This window comes from Sceloporus undulatus, chromosome 6 (genome assembly GCF_019175285.1).
Source record: "Sceloporus undulatus isolate JIND9_A2432 ecotype Alabama chromosome 6, SceUnd_v1.1, whole genome shotgun sequence".
Taxonomy (NCBI): domain Eukaryota; kingdom Metazoa; phylum Chordata; class Lepidosauria; order Squamata; family Phrynosomatidae; genus Sceloporus; species Sceloporus undulatus.
Genome location: NC_056527.1, coordinates 113,057,151 through 113,075,365, shown reverse-complemented (window position 1 = coordinate 113,075,365; position 18,215 = coordinate 113,057,151). Strand labels below are relative to the sequence as shown.

The 18,215-nt window shown below is 42.6% G+C and overlaps 1 protein-coding gene across 4 annotated transcripts in view; it reads left to right on the top strand.

The window, feature by feature from the left end:
* The window catches only part of CHD8 (chromodomain helicase DNA binding protein 8), a 63,255-nt gene that overhangs the window by 22,711 nt on the left and 22,329 nt on the right, over positions 1–18,215 (top strand). For 2 of the 4 annotated variants that reach the window (XM_042473168.1, XM_042473167.1), the window contains exons 1-15: positions 764–1,207; positions 5,919–6,302; positions 7,249–7,625; positions 7,717–7,831; positions 8,107–8,304; positions 8,898–8,966; positions 9,508–9,563; positions 10,525–10,642; positions 10,786–10,869; positions 11,626–11,763; positions 12,681–12,802; positions 13,487–13,730; positions 14,449–14,625; positions 15,314–15,457; positions 16,802–17,057. In XM_042473168.1, coding sequence (XP_042329102.1) covers positions 899–1,207; positions 5,919–6,302; positions 7,249–7,625; positions 7,717–7,831; positions 8,107–8,304; positions 8,898–8,966; positions 9,508–9,563; positions 10,525–10,642; positions 10,786–10,869; positions 11,626–11,763; positions 12,681–12,802; positions 13,487–13,730; positions 14,449–14,625; positions 15,314–15,457; positions 16,802–17,057 — 2,791 coding nt within the window. In that variant the 5' untranslated portion in view covers positions 764–898. Of the gene's footprint in view, positions 1–296; positions 1,208–5,918; positions 6,303–7,248; positions 7,626–7,716; positions 7,832–8,106; positions 8,305–8,897; positions 8,967–9,507; positions 9,564–10,524; positions 10,643–10,785; positions 10,870–11,625; positions 11,764–12,680; positions 12,803–13,486; positions 13,731–14,448; positions 14,626–15,313; positions 15,458–16,801; positions 17,058–18,215 lie in introns of those variants that run through there. The other 2 variants (XM_042473170.1, XM_042473169.1) reach the window with 2 other exon arrangements.

The window sequence follows — 18,215 nt, the reverse complement described above, 5'->3', positions numbered from 1 at the left end:
AACTGGGGATGATGGAAGGAGTGATCAAATTCAACTGGAGAGTACCATGTTGTGACACACTGGTGCAGAAGGACCTTCAGAAGCAATTTCTCTTGCTATTTCATATTAGGGATGCTGCAGACTGTTTAAAAAATAGACTTGTTGTGTGTTTTATACCAGATAGAAATAGAAACTGACAAGGCTGTGGGCTTTAGCTAGGCATAAAAAAAACTGAGTCTTATTGGATGCCGTGCATTCTGGGACTGTGAAAAGACATCTGAGCTTTTGCTTAACACTGATTGTTTCCTCTATTTCAGCCAGCTCTGATCAGCCCCTTCTTTCATAAGGGTTATTCCAGCCTGATCGTGTGACCCTTGGAAATCTGAACTGCAGCTGAAACTGGAAAAATAGGGGGAAACTGCCTCCCCTTGTCTTAGAGCTCAGACTCTTCCTTCTGCCATGGCCGACCCCATCATGGACCTCTTTGACGATCCCAACTTATTCGGCCTGGACTCGTTGACAGATGAGAGTTTTAACCAGGGTGCCCCGGACCCCATTGAGGAGGCCCTGGGGTTGCCAGGTGGGGCCTTAGATTCTCTGACCGGGGGATCCAAGGAACAGCAAGCCCCACCACAGCCGGAATCTGCCCAAGTACAGACTCTACCCCTCCCAGATGCACAAACTGAGGCTGGACCTGAACTGTCCCAGCAGGAACAGCCAGGACTCCTACAGGCCTCACAGGATCAGGAAGTCCTCAGCCAGGGCAACCCATTCATGGGTGTGTCCTCCACGACCACCACGCCAGCTGTAGCCCCCTCTTCAGCTGGGGGGGCAGGCAGCTGTTACTACAGTGCCCACTTCTGCTGCTCCTCCTGCTGCCCCAAAGATCGTCATTTTGAAGGCACCTGCAGGCAGTTCGATGACAGGTGCGCATGTGGCCCAGATCCAAGCCCAGCCCATTGGAGCAGCCAATGGGGGCAAAGTCACCTTTGCCAAGGTACTGACGGGCACCCCTTTGCGACCAGGTGTTTCCATTGTCTCAGGCAATGCGGTGCTGGCCACCAAAGTGTCCCCTGGAGCCGGGACCCCTACCACACTCCATCGGCTGGTGCAGCCTGGCCGACCTGTCAAACAGCTGGTGCTGCAGCCTGTCAAGAGCCAAGCTGCACCCAGCACTGGGACCACACCCCTCAAACCGGCTGTGACTCTGACCTCCACTCCAGCACAGGTGAGTTGGGCACAGCAGCTGAAACTTGTCTCTTGACCTGAATGGAAGTTTTGTTCTTATTGTGATGTATGTACCTGTCAACTCATACTGAACTCATAGGGTTTCCTTCGGCAAGAAACATTCAGAACAGTTTGCCATTGCCTTTCTTTGAAATATAGCCACAGCACCTGATATTCCTAGGTGAAACTCCATCCAAGTACTAACCAGGCCTGACCTTGCTTAGCTTCCAAGATCAGACAAAATCTGGTGCCCTTCAGGGTAATAATAATAATAATAATTATTATTATTATTATTATTATTATTATCCTTTATTTATAAAGCGCTGTAAATTTACACAATAAATAATAAATTTTATTTCTATTTCCTGCCTCGCCCAGTGGATCAAAGCAGGATTACAATCATAAAACCACAATAACATCTAGATTACAATAAAATATAATCACTTAAAAATACAATTCAGGACGATAAAAAAATCATCTAACATGCAGTATTACAGCCAAAAGTAGGATTTTCCTTAAGTTCTTCATAGAAGATTGGGTGTCTAGGCCTGCCGGAAGAGATCCATCTTTAGTGCCTTCTTAAAGCACCAGGTTTATAGCTTTGAAAGATGCTTTTACAAAATCACTATAACTGCCAGGCTGTCTCCTTCACACATTCTGAAGTATTTATTTCATTTTGTGTATTAAAATAAAATAATCATTTCTCTGCCCACTACACCCCCAAAGTGATGTGCAGTAAAATATGTTAAAATGTTCTTTTAAAACGATACAATTTTTAAGGCATTTTAAATACCAGTTTTTTAAAAAACCAAAGCTTAGATGAAATACAACAGTTTGATGCACCTACCAGATGGTCATTGAAAACAGAGCCTACTGAATTTCCCCATAGGAGTTAGTTACCTTTAAAAAACACATCTTTCGTGTTTCTCAAAAGTAATTAAAATAGTTTAATTTAGATTTTAAAAAAAATAAAATTATAAGGACATCATCTGTATGCAGCAACGTGAGACACAGCAAAACCAAAGATACAGATTTACAGAGTTGGGTATTACTTCCAAGGGCCATCTAATCCAACCCCTTTCTAGCAAACGAATCCACAGCTAAAACGCCTCTGGAAGGCAGCCACATAAACTCTTTGAAACTTTCCAACAATACTTCAGTTTATAAGGGGGTGCACTCCACTATCAGACAGCTCTTATAGTCAAGACATTCTTCCCAAAGCTAAAATCTGTCTTTTAGTTTGAATTTGAAGTTGGTTCACGGGTTGTCCTCTGGAAGAAAAGAAAATATGAGCCAATGTAGTTTTAATCTTTTTTGAAGGGCAAATTGGAATTATAGTAGGGTCCCCGTATCTCCAGGACTGTTTTCACTTACCCATACATATATATATTTTAAAAAGTTCTTTATAAATATTTTCTAGGTCTTCCAGTGTGATTCTGTGGTATGCTTCCACCAGAAGTTGACTATGACCTACAAATGCCTAGAGCACTATTCTCTGTGGGAATTCCTAGGCCCTCCAGTGCAGCTCTTATGTTCAACTTCCTCCAGATCTCATTCATTCCAATACATTTTCTATTATTATCTGTGGGTTTGTGTTACCATAGTAAGTCTGGGAATTTATTTCCCATGGATGTGGAGGTCGTACTGCATTATAAGTAACTGGTTATTTGTAAGTAGTTGCTTGCAGATTCTGGCTCATAGGAAAGTTCCAGATTTGATTTTAGGCATCTTCAAGAGAAAAAAAGTTTTGGACATATGTTGCTGATTAGATTCAAGGTTAGAGTAAGAACTCTTCTTTCTTACATGCTAGATTTCCAAGTACAGGAGCTTGATCGCATTTTGAAGCATTCAGACATGCAACTCATTCCACACTTGTTTGCACACCTACATTTGAAAGTGTACAGTCCACATGCTATTTTGAGTGTACACTCGTCCCTTGACATCTGCGGCTTTGACTTTGCAGATTTGATTATTCACAGATTTTATGAATATGTTCTCTCTAGGAATATCTATTATTATTTCCTCCATCATAACTCTATAGTCATCTTTAACCAAAAGTCGCACTGAAGGACCTAGAGATTCCTAGAGAGAACACTTAGGCATTTGTAGCTTCTCCAGCGCAATTCTATGGACAGTGTCTGGCAGATGTTGATCACAGAGTTGCGCTGGAGGACCAAGAGATTCCTAGGGAGATGTTCTCTCAGGTAAATAAAGTGTTTTTGTTATTTGCGGCTTTTCCATATTCACAGAGGTCCTAACCCAGTTAATGTGGAGGGATGAGTGCAGTTCAACTATAGGTATGTCTGTGGGAGAGAAAAGTCCATAGCATTTTTGATTTGGGGAGTGGGGATATCAAGATAGCTAGAGTTCATAGCATTAACTGCTTGATCGAAACATTTGCTCAAGGAAACTTTTAAATTCTATTTCATTTAAGCCAAGAGAGCTTGGAACTTTCATTATTATCAACAGCTTTATCAGCAGCAACATCATTATTTTGACATAAAAGTAGAAGTGCAAAGGCCTGGGAAAATGTGAGAGCAAAGGCTCCCTCCCCCTCCGGAAGCATTTTTTACTGGAAAAATAGGGGGAAATGAATTATGGAATATTTTCTTTAAGAATGATGAATACAAGGTGTAACTTCAAGTATTTACTTGAAAAAAATTCTAGAAACTATGTAACAGGGCAGCTTTTATATAAGACTATGTATACTATTGCTTTACAATTGCTGGTCTTAGTTTCTTTCTCTCAGTTCTTTTTACGGGAATGAATACTTTGTCTGCTTGACATTCTAGAGGACTTGTATGCCTTTCCAACTTACAGCAACCCTAAAGTGAATTTATCAGAGTTTTCTGGAGCTGAGAGCGTGTGACTCTGACAAAGCAACACTTTTTTTTTACAAAATCTTTTTATTTCTGCTCGGCCCCACAATTTTCTTGTCCTCTGTCAAGCTGGATGGTTTTAGCAGCATTAATATTGGAAGGCTAGAGAAATAGACACTTTTGGTGCCAGGTTGTAGCAATATATCTGAAGTAAGCAATGCACCAAAGCTTGTGCTGGGAAGAAAAGATATTCTACTTCCTTACAACAGGCAAGGTAGATAACAGCTGCTCCAGAATCCCTTACTGAGCATGCGCGAACAGCAAAACATAGATAAGGGGGACAAACAGTTAAAGCTGCTTCACTATCTAACCCCAACTTATTAAAAAGCATAGATTTATAAATCTGGCTTCTGAAATGGAAATAATAAGCAAAGTGGAGGCTAGGGGGAGGAATCCCTGAATGTATTTTGGAGGAAGCTTTCAAGTGATATCTAAAAGGTTCAGAACATTTTTGTTTACTTATGCAAGGTTATTTCTGACCTGGTTATTTCATTTTACATATGCATACTATTAGTTTTGAATAAAAGGTTTGCTTAAATGTGTTGAACTCTTCTTTTTTTGTGGTGTAGGATCCCATCTTTATTCTTTCAGTATTATTTTTGCCTCTGAAGAAATAAGGCCCAGGAACACATCTACTTTTGTTAACTGTGGAATACTTGTACTATCAAAACCAAAGAGGTTCCTCTTTGTTTAGGACCTTGTAGCTCCATTTCTAACAAAAATAAAAATTATAATACTTAGTGGTAGGGGAAAAACCCCGATCATCTAAAAACAAACAAACCAAAAGCACCCCCACGCATGACTTCAGAATTTCTAGAAGTTTTACATCCTACATTTAGGGATGAGCATTTTCTTCATAAATGGCTGAATTTGTTCTTGGATGTTCAGTTCCAGCTCTGTAGAGATGCAGTTGCTTTTCTTTCATTTCTGTCTGAGATGGAGGGAAACATGGAAATTGCTGCGGTACCAATGAGATCAGGATCTCTGCAGAGATGTAATCCTGGATTGATGTTCCAACTCCATTTGCCGTGATTGAATCTCTCCAAGGCATTTAAACTTGGTCCAGAATTCACACTGGCACCGCTTCACATCAGCATGGAAGCGCCTCATGACCGGGAACAATCCCAGCAATCTGGATTGATTCAGTAGTGCACTCACCCTACAGTTCTGGCCCTGTTAAAAAGATACTGTTAGGTACTCGGTGCTAAATGCACCAGATTAAGTGGGTACAGTGCGCCCGTATCATACGTGGGCACCTTTTATGCAGTTGTCAGCTTACGCTGCAAGCCACACCAACGGGGTTGCAGCCGTGTGCATGCACTGTGCCGTGAGTAATGCACAAACCCCATTATTTTCAATGGGGCTCAAGCATACGCACTATTTGCCTTACGCGGAGGAGTCCGGAATGGATCTCCTGTATTTGGGGCCAGTGTGAATGTTGCGGTAATAACCCAGTTCCACACCGGGTTATTTCCGTAGTGTGAATGCCCCCCCCCCCCTATCTTAATTGCCTAGATAGAGAAATCTTCATAGCTGATCTTAAATTCTTCAAACACTGGCCCAGCTATGCAGGATCTGATGAAGGCTTACCAAAAAGAAGTTCTTTTTGACTGTGTACTAGGGTGCTACAGAGGCCACATGTGGCCAATGGGCCATGTGTTGCTCAGCCTATTTAGTCCAGATTTCTATATCGTCAGTATAGGTCAGACAGAGTCCTATAAGGATTCCCACTATCACAGATAACATATAGACATCTAGAGGTAACATATAGCTATCATGGCTAGTAAACCTTCATAGCATTCTCTTCCATGAATTCTGTTTTCTCTTTTTTAGGGAGAGTCAAAACGCATCACACTGGTTCTCCAGCAACCCCCAGCAGGTGGAGGCACCCCAGGGCAACGGCATGTGGTTTTGGGCAGTCTGCCAGGCAAGATTGTGCTCCAGGGAAACCAACTGGCAGCTCTCAGTCAAGCTAAGAGTGTTCCAGGACAGCCCGCCAAGGTGGTCACCATCCAACTCCAGGTTCAGCAGCCTGGCCAGCAGCAACATCCAAGCGGCCAACCTGGGACTCAGAAGATCCAACTTCTGCAGCAGCCCCCAGCTAGCACCTCAGGACAGCAAGCGCCCCTGAACGTTTCTTCAGTACAGCAGGCCCAAGTGGTGGGTGGCTCAGGACAGAGAGTGACGGTTCCACTCAAGGTCGTGCTTCAACCACAGGTAAGGAGTTTCTTATGATAGCTTCCCACCTGTCCATCTCTAACACCAAGTGTGAGAACCTTCTACTGTCCCACTCCTGTGGTATTAAATGTGGGAAACTTCATAGTTCCTGTGGAAAGTTTATTTGTCTAATCCCAGTACAGTGGTACCTCGGGTTACGAAATTAATTCGTTCCGCGGCTAATTTCGTAACCCGAAAAACCTTCGTAAGCCGAATTGCCATAGGCGCTAATGGAAAAAATAGCTCTCTGCTGCCCTCCGGTGGCGGCCTTTCCATTTAAAACAGCGCCGGGGTTTTTTCGTAACCCGAAAAAACCTTCGTAAGCCGAAACAATAAATCCCTATGGGATTTTTTCGTATCCCGAAAAATTCGTAAGCTGGGTAATTCGTATCCCGGGGTACCACTGTACTTGACACCACTACCACCCTTGAATAACTGATACAGTTGCAGACACATTGTGTCCAAACTCAAGCATTCCAATATCCAATAGGCTGGGTAAGGAGAAAGGACATCTTTTCTTCTGCAACCCACCCAGAAAATTGGCCTAACAGGCAGAATGATCTGTTCTTATTCTACCAGCCTGCTGTATTTCTGTACTGGCCACACATAGTGTGAAGATTCTCCATATATTCAGGGTAAAAACAGGTTGAGGTTCTGGGACAGCAAAGGGGAAGAGTGGCCAGCTGTGGATTGCTTTCAGGCTACAAGTTTCCCTCTCCAGTTCCAAAGGGACATGGGGAGCACATGTTTATAGGATAAAGGATGTAGGAGGAGCCTAGTAAACCAGAAATACTAAAACCAAAAATGTCTAGATTATCATCAGATATTCAGAACTCATCCAGCATCTTAGAATTCTTAGGACAATTAGGGTCTATGTACAGCTGATTAGTCATCATTAGAGATGCCATTACATCACATTGACAGATGCCAATGTCAACCTTTACAGGCCAGCTCATCACAAGGTAGTTCTTCAGGACTCTCAGTTGTCAAGGTGCTGAGTAGTAGTGAGGTAGCAGCCCTTCCATCCTCTAGCGGGACGACCCGGAGCAGCTCGGATGAATCCCGTAAGCTGGAACACCAGAAGAAGCAAGAAAAGGCCAACCGGATTGTAGCGGAGGCCATTGCCCGTGCCCGAGCACGGGGTGAGCAGAACATTCCCCGTGTACTAAATGAAGATGAGCTGCCCAGTGTCCGGCCTGAGGAGACAGGGGAACGTAAGCGACGCCGGAAGGGTGGAGGTGAGCGTGTTCCCAAGGAGGAACGCCCACGAAAAAGCAGGGGTCAAGGAGGATCCAGCAAGAGCAAAGGCCGGGGGAAGCCAAGGTAAGGGGTTTTGTGGCAAAACCTCCCTCAGATAGTCATCATATTTAGAGGAGGGTGGCTGTGAGTTCAGCCTCTTTTTATCTTATTGTAGCACCATCACCCCAGTAGTAGGGAAGAAGCGAAAACGCAATGCTTCTTCGGACAATTCGGATGCAGAGGTTATGCCAGCACAGTCTCCACGTGAGGAGGAAGAGAGCAGCATCCAGGTGAGATCTGAAGAGCAAACAGTTTGGAAACATTCCACTGTAAGCCCCTGACTAACATGGTCACTGGCGGATTCTGGGACTTGCAGTCCAAGAATAACTTTTCCACGCCTTGGTTTATAGCTTACATCTTTAGTTACTGTAACATTTCCAAATGATGTTTCAAATTTTTGCTACACCATTCACTCCCCTGAAGATTCTTGCTATAGTCTAGATAAAGGGATTGACTTTTTTTGCCTTAAGTCTCACTTGTGGGACCTTGTACTCCTTCTTCCCAGCAGAAGCGGCGTTCGAATCGTCAGGTGAAGCGAAAGAAATACACAGAGGACTTGGACATCAAGATTACAGATGATGAGGAAGATGAGGAGCTGGATGTGACAGGACCTGTCAAGACTGAGCAGCCCCCAGCCCCAGAACCACCTGCCCCAGAACCAATCCCTGAAGGGGAGACACTACCTTCTATGCAGTTTTTTGTGGTAAGGCTGCTCTGGGTGCTTCCGATGGGGCAGGGTTCCTCCTCCAATCGCAGGATGGTTTGGCCAAACTAGAGAGTACATGGAAAGTGTGGCAATTGTCAAATTCGCATCATCATGTTAATAAAAACTGTAAAGTGGAAAGCATCTGTTATATAAAATGCATCAAGAAATAAAATTCACAGCAATACAAGTATAAGGAGGGAAAACATGGATTTTAAAATTGGAAGTCCACACACTTGACCCAGTTTGTACAACACACTAAGGAAAGAATGAGAAAACTGGAAGAAGCCCCTTACAGTGGAAGTAGGGTTGCAACATGAAAAAAAAGGATGAGGCTCCTGTCATGCAAGCTTCTTCCACACAGACATTTAAGATATAGGAGCCCTGTCTTTCTTTTCACATGGCTACTCTTAGTAAGAGTAGTGGGCAACTAGTGAGTTGGGAAGATGAGTTTTCTACTGCAAAGATTCGAACCCTGGTCTCCGGAGTCATAGTCCAACACTGAAATCACTTACACTGGCTCCCAGCAAAACTACCCTTTACCATTTTTGAATGACCACTCTTCTTTCTCTCCCTCTCCCCACTTCCAAAAGGAAAACCCCAGTGAAGAAGATGCTGCTATAGTAGACAAGGTGCTCTCCATGCGGGTGGTGAAGAAAGAGGTGAGAATGGCTTTATTTGCATTTGGAAAACTGAGGCTTTCCTGTGATATACAAACTGCTACCTTTTTTAATTACTTAATTTCCTCTGGAGGGATTCACTTGCAGAAGAGTGGCTGAATGCGATAGTGTCCACCCTTTAATGCGTTCTGCAAATGGATATGCAGTGGACTTTACAGGCTGAGCAATTTAATGACAAAGAGTGCATGCCCCAATACTACCTCTTTCAAAACTAAAGCATTTCAAGTGGAAGCAGTCTATAGTTGAAGAACAGTGATGCGGGGGCGGGGGGGGGGCAGGGATGACATAACCTGTTTGCTCAAAATCTCCATGGAAAGTAGGTGACATTGTTGGATGGAGGAAAGTCTTGCCTATATTATTAAATATGTTTTGGGGGAGGATCTCTTACAATCCCCCATACAGAAGAAATAAGTGATGGTTTTAGGTTTCAGTCTTTAGTCTCTTCTTCTGTACCTGCTGCCCTTGGTACATCTCTTTTTGCCTGTTAGCACTAATTCGACTTCTCATTTCCCCTTGTCCACAGCTCCCCAATGGGCAGTTCACAGAGGCAGAAGAATTTTTTGTGAAATACAAGAACTAGTGAGTATGGACGAGCCATGCTTTACTACCTCTGCTGCTTTGTGAGGGCTGAAAAATACAGGTCTCACCCTCTGCAAAGACTATTTGTGCTTTATATTCTGTTTTTCAATTTAATTAGGGTTGGTTTTTCAGTCATTTAAAATCAGAGAAGGAAATATCATTATGGAGCAGTAGTTAAGAACGGTTGAAGTAAAATCAGGGAGATACAACTTTAAATTCTGACTGGTCTTTGTCTGTCCACTTGTCTGTTGTTTCCATTTGATATCACACATTTCCTTCTCAGGGGGTTTATATGGGTTTCCTCTTTTCCACTTTAGCCTCACAACAACCCTATGAGTTAGATCCAGTGGAGGGAGGGAATGATTGTCCTGTAGTCACCATGGCTTGGTGGAGTCTGAACCCAGGTCTTCCAAATCTCATTTTAGCTCTTGAAATTCTTATACTGCACAAGCTATACAATTCCCTGGGTGCCCTTAGTCCATTGTCTCCATCTCTTATCCCAATAGTGTCTCATAGGTTTATTGTAATTTTAAAATGGAAAGGGGGAATCATGTTTGTTTGAGTTCTTTGAAGGAAAGGTTGGCTATAAACAGAATAAAATTAAAAATCTGTGCTCAGGGATGTGGTGGGAAGAACAGGGCAATATGAGGTTTGATGATAAAATCCAGGTTCTAGGTTCTTTTCTCCAGTAAGAGATACAGATAGGATGAAGGCAGCTGTTCCTCCAAAGATTTTGGACTACAATTCTCATCCCTCCTAACATTTGGCCATGTTAGTTGGGAGTTATAATTTAGAACATCGAGAGGGTGTCAGGTTGGGAGAAGACTAATGTAAGGGTGGACTGATGATTATCATAATGGATTATTTCCACTCTGCCAAGAGTGTTCTGTTTGTTCCATTGTATGCTGCTTTCTTTATCACCCTAAGGGTTCTTAAGATATCGTTCTCTTCCTTCCTCAAGCTCCTACTTGCACTGTGAATGGGCCACAATTGCTCAGCTAGAGAAGGACAAGAGAATACACCAGAAACTCAAGCGTTTTAAGACCAAAATGGCTCAGATGAGGCACTTCTTCCATGAGGTACTAGAGGGACAAAACACTTAAGAAAAAAATCCTTAGCAAGCCAGTTCCCTGCTTGATCCCAGCTTCCTTCTGACAGTTGTGTATGGATCTGTCAGAGTATGCACAGCCCTGCCCACACCTAATGCATTCTGTTCCCATAGGATGAGGAACCTTTCAACCCAGACTATGTGGAGGTGGACCGCATCCTGGATGAGTCGCACAGCATTGACAAGGATAATGGGGAGGTGGGTTGATATTTTGCAGTTGACTGATGTATTGCTTGTTGGAGAATCCCTTTGTAAAGAACTGATAGCTACCATGGCTATCTACCTGAGTTTTGAGGTCTGCTTTGAAGGCTCTTCTGTCTGTGTCCTGCCACTGTCAGAGGCAGAGTTGACATGCACATGAAACAATGCATAGTTGGTAGTGGCACTAAGATTGTGGAATACTATTACCAGGGGATTTGTCCCTTCTCTTCCTGTACCTAGACAAGCACTGTAGACTTAACACATTCAGCTAAACCTTTGATTGTTGACTGCTGTTGTTGATGTTTTAAATTGGGCTTTTTCAGGTTTAATCTGCTGTTTGTGCTTACATAGGGTTTGGTTTATTTATTTATTTAAAAATAAATCGGTATTTTAGGAATACAGGAGAGTGAATCAAAAGTCTATTTAATAAATACAGTGGTACCTCGGGATACGAAATACCCAGGTTACGAAATTTTCGGGATACGAAAAAATCCCATAGGGAATTATTGTTTCGGGTTACGAATTTATTTCGGGTTACGAAAAAACTTTTGGTGCTTTTTTCGGCTTTTTCGCACGGAATCGCGGCTTTTCCCCATTAGCGCCTATGGCAATTCGGCTTACGAAGGCTTTTCGGGTTACGAAAGCGGCCGCGTTACGAATTAATTTCGTAACCCGAGGCACCACTGTAGAAGGATGCCCTTTAAAACTAGGATTAAATTTGTCTTATGTGTTTGTCTCTTGAATGTGCTGTAGCCTGTGATCTATTACTTGGTCAAGTGGTGTTCCCTTCCCTATGAGGATAGCACATGGGAACTCAAAGAGGATGTGGATGAAGGGAAGGTCCGAGACTTCAAGCGTATCCAGTCAAGGCATCCTGAGCTCAAGCGAGTGGTAAGTTGTAGTAAGTGGGGCTATTGACATCTCTTTGCCTCCAAATATTGATTCATGGACCTCTTTGCTGGTCTGATGTACCTTCTGTTTTTATTGTAGTGGTGGTTTCAGTATTGTACCATGTTGAGACACCTGTTGTCACTTTGCTATTGGAGATGGATTTGCTCACACACCCACATTTATTTCTGCTTTTAAATTTTATCAAAACTGAAAGACGTGCATTTTGAAGTTGGGAGCTGCTTCCTTTGTAGCTGAAACAACCAGGGAATTCTGTGTGACTGCATGTGTATCGTAGTACCTGGGCATGCTTTGCTATCTTTTATGTGATTTTAACATGGTTTTTTATCTTACTATGCGTTATGACTTTGTTCAGATGCAACGCATTCTGTCCCAGTATAATTTAATTGTGTGCACCCTGCCCAATTATCCTCACAGTAAACCCTTCTTAGGAAAGTTAGGCTGAAAGGGAGGCCAACTTGAAGACACCCAATAAACTTCACGATTGTGGGAATTAGCATCTGGATCTCTCAGCTCCTAATCAACCACTCCTACCACTAGACCCTGCTATTTCTACATCTGTTTCTTTTTAATGACTGGTGGCAGGACCATAAACACTAACCTGCTAATTTTTGATCATCAACCCTGGAAGCATTTTGGGAATTTGTAATTTGACTTGTAAGGGGTTTTCCTGTCCCCTCCCCCACCATACATTTGTGGTTTATATATGATTTAAAATTTCTTTTTGCAAGATCATGGTCATTTGTGTTGTTGGGCTATTTTGGATTTACTTTCAAAATGAAGGTGATCCATCTTTGAAGAAACAGGTGCAAACTTACCCTGTTTTCAGAGTCAGTTCTTTAAGTTCTGTTCTGACAGTTACAGAATCTCATCTCTATCCCCTAAAAATTATTTTACAGGCCCGTCCCCAGGCAGGTTCCTGGAAAAAACTGGAGCTGACTCATGAATACAAAAACGGAAACCAGTTGCGGGAATATCAGTTGGAGGGTGTGAATTGGTTGCTTTTCAACTGGTACAACAGGTGAGACTATGGGAGGAAAAAGAATAGAGCAAAGTCTGTTCTTTTCCGTCACTTGATGACAGGGCTATCCTCTGTGTTCTGAGTGCTGAATCAGAGGTGGGATAGCTTTGTCTAAGATATGTTAGAAGTTGCGGATTCTCTATGGCAGGGGTGGGAAACCTGTGTCCCTGCAGATGTTTTAGACCACAGTTCCATTTATCCCTTACCATTTGCCATGGTGGCTCAGACTTCTGACATCTGAAGTCCAAAATAACTGGAGGGACAAAAGTTCCCTGACCTTCAAAAGAAAGCTCAAGGAGTTAGGGAAGGCAGCGACACCTGCCTCTTTCCCCCCTCTCCCAATTTTTGAGAATTCTTATTTGTTCCATCCCAGCTTCTGAGATGCTAACAGGCATATGTCACAATTCTACATGATTCAGTGTAGTAGACTTCCAGCATATTTTAGCACAGACTACTTACTGCCTATAAGTAAGCCTTTGGAGAAGCTTTCAGCCTTTTGGAACAAGAAGAAAAAACATGACAAATCTAGGAAGCCAACAAAAACGGGAAGTCTCAGTTTCAGCCTTTATGGAGGTTGACTTCATCCCTTGCCCTGGTTTTAAGGATCCAATATTCTTGTTCTGGAGATTTGGGGAGCTGAGTGATGATTTGCTGCTGATTACTCTTTCTGCTCTCCTCCCTCAGGCAAAACTGCATCCTGGCTGATGAGATGGGTCTAGGGAAAACTATCCAGTCTATTGCCTTCTTGCAAGAAGTTTACAACGTGGGCATCCGAGGGCCCTTCCTGGTCATTGCCCCTCTCTCCACCATTACCAACTGGGAGCGGGAGTTCAACACCTGGACTGAGATGAATACCATTGTGTACCATGGGAGCCTTGCCTCCCGCCAGATGATACAGCAATATGAGATGTACTGCAAAGATTCCCGGGTATGGAAAGGCATTGGATGATGATAATTCTGCAAGGAGATCAGGATTATAGGAAAAAATACAATATAACAGTTTTTAAAAATGAAACAAAAAAAACTAAACGGATCTCACTTTCTGTTGCTGTCCCCCAGTAACAAAAGCAACAACAATAGTAGTAGTAATAGTAGCAATAATAGTCATAGTACTAATATAGTAGTAGTAATAACAGTAGTAGTCATAATAATAGCAACAACACTAAAACAACAGCAGCTGTTCACAAGTGATTAAAAGTTGCCTAAAGGATTAAGTAGATGTTGTTTTGTGTATGAGTGTTTTGTTTCTGGAGAGGGTTCTTAAGGTTATGTATTGCCATTTTCCAGCGATGGAGGTGGAAGGCAGGAAAAAGACTGAGATGGTGGGGGTTGCTCCCTCTGGTGGCGACTCATTCAAGTCTGTTTTTCCTGCCTATTTCGGAGCAAGAGATGGAATCCAACCCACATTATAGGATATTCCCACCTACATCGCTATAAATGAACATATCACAGATAACAACCAGTGTTCCTTTCCACCTCTTGTTCAGTAGCTTCTTTGCATTGCTGGTTGTGTGTTTTGTTCCACCAGTCAAAGGAACTAGCAACATTATCCAATAAAAATATATAAGTCTTCATGAAGAAAGCAGAATGCAAAGATGCTTAATGTTTCTGTACTATGGATGTGCTTCTCTTTTGTTTCCAAACAGGGACGCCTGATCCCAGGTGCCTATAAGTTTGATGCCCTGATCACCACTTTTGAGATGATCCTGTCAGACTGCCCTGAGCTGAGAGAGATCGAGTGGCGTTGTGTCATCATTGATGAAGCCCATCGCCTTAAGAACCGCAACTGCAAACTGCTTGATAGCCTCAAGCACATGGACTTGGTAGGGGCAGCAGATCTTTGCAGGCAGCCAGGCAACAATTACAAGAGTTGCAGCACTCTTGAAACCAAGTGTCTAGCCCTTAAGGTTTAACAAGAGAAACTTGGAAATGTGGGGGTGATTCCTGCCCAAACCTCAAGTGTTTAGTTTAGTGTTTTGAGGCTTCACTCTCATCTACCCACTCTCTATGTGTAGCAGAAGAAATTGCACACACCCACTTTAAAAAATAACAATACCTGTTTTACCTTTGTTAGAATCACAATATTGGAAATAACCGTACAGTAGTCCAACTCCCTGCCAGTTTAGGAACCCACAGCAGTTACTGAGGAGGAAAAAGAAAATTGCAACTTCTAGGGTTCATTAAAAGCCAGGCATTTTCCCCATGCCTTACTAACTCCCTCCTAGTTCTGTAGTGTCCCCCACTCACTGGCCTTAGCCCATCACCATATACTTTGTAAGGCCCTAGAACTCAGGATGTGAACATCTCTTCTGATGCTATTTCACTTGTTGCATCTTTTGTTGTTATAATTTTTTTTTGTATATGTGGGTTTGTATTTTGTTTTGGTTTTTTTAGATTGGCTTGTGGATATTGTATTTTTAAATAACACGGTTACTTGCCTGAAAAGCAGATAATGAATCTGTAAATGGTTGCCATCATCTATTCGTGTCTTCTTCCTTTCCCTCCCTCTAGGAACACAAAGTATTACTGACTGGCACTCCACTCCAGAACACAGTGGAGGAGCTCTTCAGCCTCCTGCATTTCCTTGAACCCTCACAGTTTCCCTCAGAATCAGAGTTCCTCAAGGATTTTGGTGATCTCAAAACTGAGGAACAGGTAAAGGGGCAGGGGGAGGGATATGTTCAGTTGCTGAACCATTGTTGGTTCCACCCCAACCTTTGTGTGATCATCCATCCACATCTTCTAACTTCACTTTTTGGGGTGCTTTCAACAACACTTAAAAATCTTTGTGATTGTTGTTGTTGTGTGCCTGTGACTTGTTTCTGACCTATGACATTGAGTTTTTCTGGGCCTGAGACCTTGAATCCTGATCTCCAGAGTTGTAGTTCAGTGCTCAAACCACTGCATCATGCTTTCAGTCTTTTATTTTATTAAAATATTTACATGGTAGATATACTGTAATGTGTTGTAATGGTTTGAGGGTTGTAGTAGGACTTGGAGAGACTGGGGCTCGAGTACCTACTCAGCCATGGGAATTCACCAGGCGACTTCTAACAAGTCACACTCTCTAATGGCAAACCTTCTAATCATGCCAAGAAAACACTTAAGTTAGGGTAGCCATAAGTTGAAGTGACTTGAAGGCATATAATAATAACAAATTAATATCCTGTCCAAGATCAGAAGAAAATCAAGGTGGCATAGAAATAAAATCCATTTAAAACAACTTAGAACAGCTTTAGAAGACTAAAATAAAAAGGAATAGCTTACACTGTCTGCAAGCATATTGAACAGTTTAACACTTAAAATCAATTTGAATCCATGCATATGGACAGATTTGAGGAAAATAATTAGATTTTGGAAAGACAGAAAAGGTTTTTTAAAAAATTCATGTACCAATTGGGCATCAAGGGAAGGATTATTCTACAACTAGGGTGTCACACAGCAAGCCTCTTTTTTACATCCTCACACAATATATTCTTTCTGCCAGTGGCCATGTTGTTTGGGAGATCCTGAGAGTTGTAGTCCAAAAATACCTTTTCCAAGTTCAGGGCTCTTTTTACACTACCCAATTACAGTACTGTGAATTTGCTTTAATTACCATGGCTCCATTCTGTGGAATTCTGGAATGTGTCGTTTAAAGAAAGGTGTTTAGAATTCTCTGCCAGAGAGCTATACTGCCTCACCAAACTACAAGCCCAGGATTCCACAGAATGCTGACATGGCAGTTAAAATGAATTCATAGTGCTGTAAATATATCGTGTGAAAGGGCCCCTGACTTTTCAACTTTTCTCTCTGCAATGTCTTTCCTTCTTTCCAGCACCAATCCAACTTATGTTCAGCTGCATCCCATCTCTCTTGATGTGTTCCTTTCATTTTGATGGTCACAAAAGCTAAACAACTTCTGTTTTCCAATGCAATATGCCAGGTGCCAAAGACAAAGAAAATGGGAAAGACTCTTGCCTCCATATCCTTTAATCTCTGCTCTCTGTCACCATCCAGGTGCAGAAACTGCAGGCCATCCTGAAGCCCATGATGCTTCGGAGGCTGAAGGAGGATGTTGAGAAGAATTTGGCCCCTAAACAGGAAACCATCATTGAGGTGGAGCTGACCAACATCCAGAAGAAGTACTACCGAGCCATCCTTGAGAAGAATTTCAACTTCCTATCCAAAGGGGCAGGACATAGCAACATGCCCAATCTCCTCAACACCATGATGGAGCTGCGCAAGTGTTGCAACCATCCCTACCTCATCAATGGTATGTTTTAGAGGAGCAAGAGGGAGTGGGATGCAGGTGTGTGGGGGAGGGGGGGAGAGAGGGATTTGTGACATTTTGACACCATTTTTGAAAAGGTATGTGGCAGCCTTCCTCAGGGAGCCAATGTGGCTTAGTAGTTTGAGCACTGGACTGTGATTCCAGAGACCAGAGTTTGAATGCCCACTCATCCATGGAAGCCCGCTGGATGACCTTAGGTGGGTCACACACTCTCAGCCTCAGAAAAACCTGTGATAGGTTTGCTTTAAGATTGTCATAAGTCAGAAGTGACCTGAAGGCACACAACAACAATCCTTCCTCAGCTGGTATCCTCTGGGCATGTGGAATTACAACTCCTATAAAGTTGGGAGTTGTAGTCCTATATATCTGGATAGGGCACCAGCTTGGAGAAGATTGGTGTATGGCTGGGAAAAGATGAACTACATTTGTTAGTTGTGAATCCTGAAATTCTGTGGATTATACAAGCTTCCAGAATGGACAAAAACCAAGTAGAGGTGGCTGCAATTCAACTTCAGATTATGGAAAATTGGTATTATTTGATGTTGAATCAGGCACTGGGGGAGGGGGTGCAACCTGTTTAAAAACTGAATTGCAAACAATTTATCTACTTAGTTTTGGTGGAGGGTGTTGAGTTTTTGGTCTGCTTAAGAAGTTCATTATCTGGGTGGCTGTGGAGGAGCAGACAGCATGAAAAGCAGGTTGCTGGCCAGCTAATAAAAATAATTTCCTTTAACGAAATGAGAAATGGCTTACTTTGTACACTAGCTGCAGGTGAAGGGAAAACCCCTTTCTCTGCAACTAAGGTGGAAACTCAGCAGGCTGAAGGTGGAGGTTTAATTTGGGAAATCCATGAAAAAGGCTGAGCACATTGCTGCTGTGAAAAGGGCAATTCTGTGTTGATTATCGTTAGGAAAGGAATAAAGAATAAAAACTGCCAATTTCACAATGCTTTTATAGAAATCTATTATGTGACTGCACAGTGTTGAGTTCTGCTCACCGTGGTTGTAAAAAAAGATGACATAGTAGAACTAGAGATAATCAGTAAGATCAAAGGACTGGAGCAGTTATCTATGTCAAAAAATTATAGTCTTTGGTGTGTGGTTTTTTAAACTGTTAAAGCTGAAACCTAATAAAGGTGTA